This window comes from Euleptes europaea, chromosome 6, assembly GCF_029931775.1.
Source record: "Euleptes europaea isolate rEulEur1 chromosome 6, rEulEur1.hap1, whole genome shotgun sequence".
NCBI lineage: Eukaryota > Metazoa > Chordata > Lepidosauria > Squamata > Sphaerodactylidae > Euleptes > Euleptes europaea.
Genome location: NC_079317.1, coordinates 78,221,686 through 78,226,975, shown reverse-complemented (window position 1 = coordinate 78,226,975; position 5,290 = coordinate 78,221,686). Strand labels below are relative to the sequence as shown.

General features: G+C 40.5%; 1 protein-coding gene across 1 annotated transcript in view; it reads right to left on the bottom strand.

Annotated features, from left to right (window-relative positions):
• Positions 1-1,145: 1,145 nt before the first annotated feature.
• Positions 1,146-5,290, bottom strand: part of DNAJC24 (DnaJ heat shock protein family (Hsp40) member C24) — a 41,898-nt gene continuing 37,753 nt past the window's right edge. The window contains exons 3-4 of the mRNA XM_056851715.1: positions 3,265-3,333; positions 1,146-1,360 (exon numbers count right to left, since the gene is read on the bottom strand). Coding sequence (XP_056707693.1) covers positions 1,236-1,360; positions 3,265-3,333 — 194 coding nt within the window. The 3' untranslated portion in view covers positions 1,146-1,235. The remainder of the gene's footprint in view (positions 1,361-3,264; positions 3,334-5,290) is intronic.

The window sequence follows — 5,290 nt, the reverse complement described above, 5'->3', positions numbered from 1 at the left end:
TTAAGTTTCCCTATGGATTTAAATGCAAATTGTACTATACAACACTTTTCATTTATCCCATGTACAAATCGTTCTAACAATCTTGGGTCATTATACATTCATTTCTAAAATTTTATAAAACACGTATTTACAAAGGATACAGAGATTATCCCCCAGTAGTTCATGCATTTTTTAAAATCACATTGCTTTTCATATATCGAAAGTAAATTAAATGACCATCCTAGAAAGAAGGAAGTTATATACAATTTTAGAGTAGGGATTGTTTTTAACCACTTGTGGCATCAGGTAGACAAATGTTCAGATGACAGTACAGCGATACGTAGAAGCCACTGTAAACTTGTATATGACCCCCCATTGTGTCAAAGGAAAACCGCTAAGTAAGAAGTCTTTTACCAATGATGTAACTTGGATCCAACCACCCCCAAAAGGAGCAAGTTTGCAGACAGCACTTTTGCCTCTTCCCCCACCAGCACTCCAGGGAGAATCAGCAGAAATCACCGTTCTTACTGGGGAGGGGCCGTAGCTCAGTAGTAGAACCTCTGCTTGGCATGCAGAAGGTCCCAGGTTCAATCCCCGGCATCTCCAGCTAAAGGGACTAGGCAGGTAGGTGATGTTAAAGATCCCTGCCTGAGATCCTGGAGAGCCGCTGCCGGTCTGAGTAGACAATACTGACTTGATGAACCAAGGTACTGAGTAGACAATACTGGCTTGATGGACCTGACTTGATGGACCAGATATACTGAATATCTGATTTAGTATAAAGCAGCTTCATGTGTGTTCATGCGTACTGATTTTCGCCACAGACAGAGCATTAAGAATTGGGGTCTGAAAGAATGAGGGTGGTGATTTTTGCTGATTGCCTCCTTCCCTCTGCAGCACAAAAAGGCCTCACTACCCCATCTTCCAAGAACATTAGACTGCAATTTAAGGTAATATATAATGTCTGCTTTCAACAGATCATATTTTGGTTATATTTTGTGTCCCAAGTATGGTATCATGTGTCCCATATCAAATGAAATTCAACAAATTATGTGCCATGAGTTAAATGAAGAAGTTCAGTATTTACAATGGGAATAAACAAGCAACAGTAAAGAACAATTACAATTTAAAATGAATACTTGTGAACATTTACTGTGCATTTCCCCCATGTTTTTACTGACACTTTCATTTTTATTATCTGTCCAAGCAGATGCTTCCTTTGGCTTTTTCACACGCTTGAATCAAATATTGTTGGATCATCGAAGGATCTCTATAACTAGCGAACAAGTGTCACAGCATACTAGAGAAACATCTTCAGCTTCTGTTTTGGAGATAGTGTAATTTCCACCACATCGACAGATGACAGAATAAGACTGATCATCTGTTGAAACAAAAAATAATAACTTTAGTGCTTTCTCAGATATCTTTGAAACACTTCCTAGAAGCCAGTAGTATAGTGATATGGAGTTCATAGATGTGGAAATCTGTCATTTTCAAAGTGCAAATAACACATGCTGCAGCTGGAATCCCTAAAACGAGAATTTCCCCATAACACAGGATTTTAATAAAATGCAAACTAGCTCCTAAGTGGAAGAAAAGACATTTCTGGAGTAGTGTAATCTGCAATACATTGTTCTCTTAAAATATCAAGAGCCACAGAAAATACTATTATTATTATAATCTGTGTAACAACAAACTGAAGCCAAGTCCAGTCCAAAGGGACTCAAAATCACATAAACAGTATTTATTTATATTTAAAACATTTATTAGCTGCCTTTTTACCTTGTGGAACTTAAGGCGGCTTACAATGTAAATAAAACATTGACTGTAGCCAACCAGGGAAGTGGAAGACGTTGGGGATAAATGGGTGAGGAAAATACATTCATTCCAGTCACAGGTGGTTTAGTTTCAGTCCAAAAGGGGGAGGGGGTACCCATGGAAAAGATGGGATTTAAAGTGGAAGATATGGCATTATGCACATATTCTGGAAGGCAGTTTCAGGCAAAAAGAAAGTCAGTGAACTCACTATGTATAATCTTCCACATATGTCTCCATTGGGAGAATTTTACTGGGTAGAACTGAGGCTATCGTATTTTGGTCACAATATGAGAAGGCAAGAGTCACTAGAAAAGACAGTCATGCTAGGAAAAGTTGAGGGCAGCAGGAAAAGAGGGAGACCCAACAAGATTGACTCAATAAAGGAAGCCACAGCTCCAATTTGCAAGATCCGAGCAAGGCTGTCAAAGATAGGACATATTGGAGGACACATTCATAGGGTCACCATGAGTCGGAAGCGACTTGACGACACAACACACACACAGAACGCTAAAAAAAAGAGTGCAAGAACTCCTTGCGTCTCTTTTCTAGCGGAGTTAAAGAAAAACTAAAGTGAAGCTGTTTGAGTGCCTTTGTAACATTAGCAGGCATTACAGCAATGCTTTCCTGCTTAAACTGATCTCCATAATTATAATCCCAGCATTAGCTGACAAGTACACAGTTTGCCTGTTCTGCAGTGATACTGTAGAATCAATAGTTTGCCTAGCAATGAATGCATCAAACAGGCAAGTTCTAGGCTTTGAGTTATTAGAAAACAGACTGAAAACAAAACTGCAATTTTTAGAGAAATCTATGGTGCGATCACGTTTGGAATATACAGCACAGAAGCTGTGTATAGTTTAGGTTGCCCCATCTCAAAAAGGGATATTGTAGAGCTGCAAAATGTGCAGATAACCAAACTGATCAAGGGGGATGGAGCACTTTCCGTACAGGGAAAGGCTACAGCATTTAGGGGGAAACAACACATCAGGAGATGGTTGTAACAGTGATGTATAACATTCTGAATAAAAGGAGGACTCATCGTTACCCAAATAAATTATTTGGCATTTGATTCAGGACAGACAACTGAAAGTGCCCGTTCATTCAACGCATAGTAAACTTATGGAATTTGTTACCAGCCACTCTGGTGACAGTGGCTCAAAAGGGGATTAGACAAGTTCGTTGATGATATGGCTAATAGGTGCTGATGAACCTGGCCGAGAAACGGAATCCCAGGTGCAGAAGCAGCATGCCTCTCCATTCTAGTGGCTGGTGGGAAAACACAAGTGAAGGACTGTCCTCATCATGCCCTGCTTATCTGCTGTCTAGAAGCATCTGGATGGCTACTGTGGGAAACAGGACGCCAGACTGCATGGACCTTTGGTGTGATCCAGCAGAGCTCCTGATACATTCTGAAAATACGCCCCAGTTTATACCACATGAGCCAGTTCTACTTGTTTTTTTCCTTACTGCAATTCCAGGTCATATCTTGGAGGGAAACTTGAGCATCCACTGGAAACATTTGCGTTAATTCATGTTCTAATTTAAAGAGAGGGGGGGGGAGAGAAGACAATCAGTTCCAACAGAGTAATACATGACAGGGGTGCAGTTGCTTAATGCCCTATAACTTATAACAGATTGAACTGGTAAAAGCTGGTAAAAACACTTTAAACTGCTCTATCCCATTCACTGCAAAAGGAGTGGGGTGGGGGGTGACAAAGCAAATCTCAAACTAGTGCTTGGGGGGGATTTTCCATGGAAGAGTAAAAACCTTGTAGGCCCGTTTTTAATATTCTATGTTAAATTCTTTGGAATTTAAACTGTAAATATTAAGGCTTTATAAATCATTCCAGCACTGGAATGAGGCTCGACACCCTTCAGCAGTAATTTATTTCTCCCACTTGTCATATCCTTCATTCAGTTTCTTTGTTACAAACATGAACTTCCCTTTTGCAGCACAGCAAGAATTAAAATGGAGGTCTTCAACCCAGTGGCAATTAGTTGTGATATCCAAATGCAGATGTAAGCTGAGGTTTGTTTCTATCACATAATCCCACTTATGCCAGCTAAACTGGCACTAATGTCAGCACAGGGTCATGTATGCTGGCTCTGGGGAGTAGCGTGACAACATGAGCCATGGGTGCTGACACAGCCTTGTCAGCAGCATTTCCTCAGCGCAGGGCCATGCTCCGGTGCCAAAGGGGGCATTCGCAGGGGCGGAGCTCCCTCTCACCCAGAAATGTCAAGTTTTGCCGGCGCGCTTACACTGGCAAAAATGGAGGCGTAGCCCCATGAATCTCTACGAGCAGTTCCACGGGGCTTGTGGGGGTTCTTTTCAGCTTGCTGCACCTGGCAGCAAGCCGATCAGGAGGCGGCCTGGCTGTGCTGTCCCCAGGGCCTGCCCCAATTACCCCCCCCCCCCCACTTGGGATTGCGCTCTAAGTACACATCTTCTGATAGGGATATTAATACGCTTTGGCTGTAACTGATTTCTCCCATTTGTATCTTTGGCTCAGTTTGTTCAGTACAGAAACCTCTGAGGTATAAGCCATTTTTTCCCCGTCTCAAAAATGAAGAGACTAGGATGTAGACCTTCCCAGGCTCTACCCTGCTTTCTCAGTTTACTATTAAATATCATAGACGATTAACTATAAATAAAGATACTATCAGATCTAGTATAATACACAGCTTTTATATAATACAATAATAGGGGGATACCAGCACAACAGGGTGGAGGGTAGGCGATTCATTTGCTACTGGCTTCAATCACATTATCAGCCAAACTGGCAAACCTATTCGCATGAGGCCTAGTAGTAAGAATTGACCGTGGTTTTGCAACTGACCATACTGTGAAATAATTTGCCTCAGTTGCCTCACAGAAGATTTTGCTGTAGCTATTTCATCCACAGACTATTCATACCTTTAGGATAAGTGACAAGTATGGGCTACTGGAGTTCCTTATTTTCCCACAAGACAAATGGTTTTTATATTAAAGCATTTAACAACACTGACCAGTTATTCAAAACACAGTTTTACTATTGGTATAAAAATGTATTCTCAATACCAATTCACTGTATTTCCGACTTAATAATTTGAGATTGGTGGTAAGAGAAAAATATGTCAACGGAGCATAAAATCAAAATCAACATCAACATGCATGAAAAAACTTCTTGTAACTAGTAGACCTAACTGATAGGAATGTGCTATGCATTACTAGAAATACATGTTCAGCAATGTGAAGTCCAAGCAGTTATAATCCACATTTTATCTGGGGCACAGAAATGTTACATTAGAATAAAACATTTTAGAACAAAGGTTATACTTTGGTGCAATCAATCTGCTACCACAGTAGTTAACTATGAATAATGTATTGGTGGTGAAATTAAACACTTATTTTAACTGCCCTCACATACTGGTGAAAAAATCCAATTAGCACTTTAATATTAAAGCAGGATTTCTTCCTCCCCTTCATGCAATACATTAATTAGCGACCGAT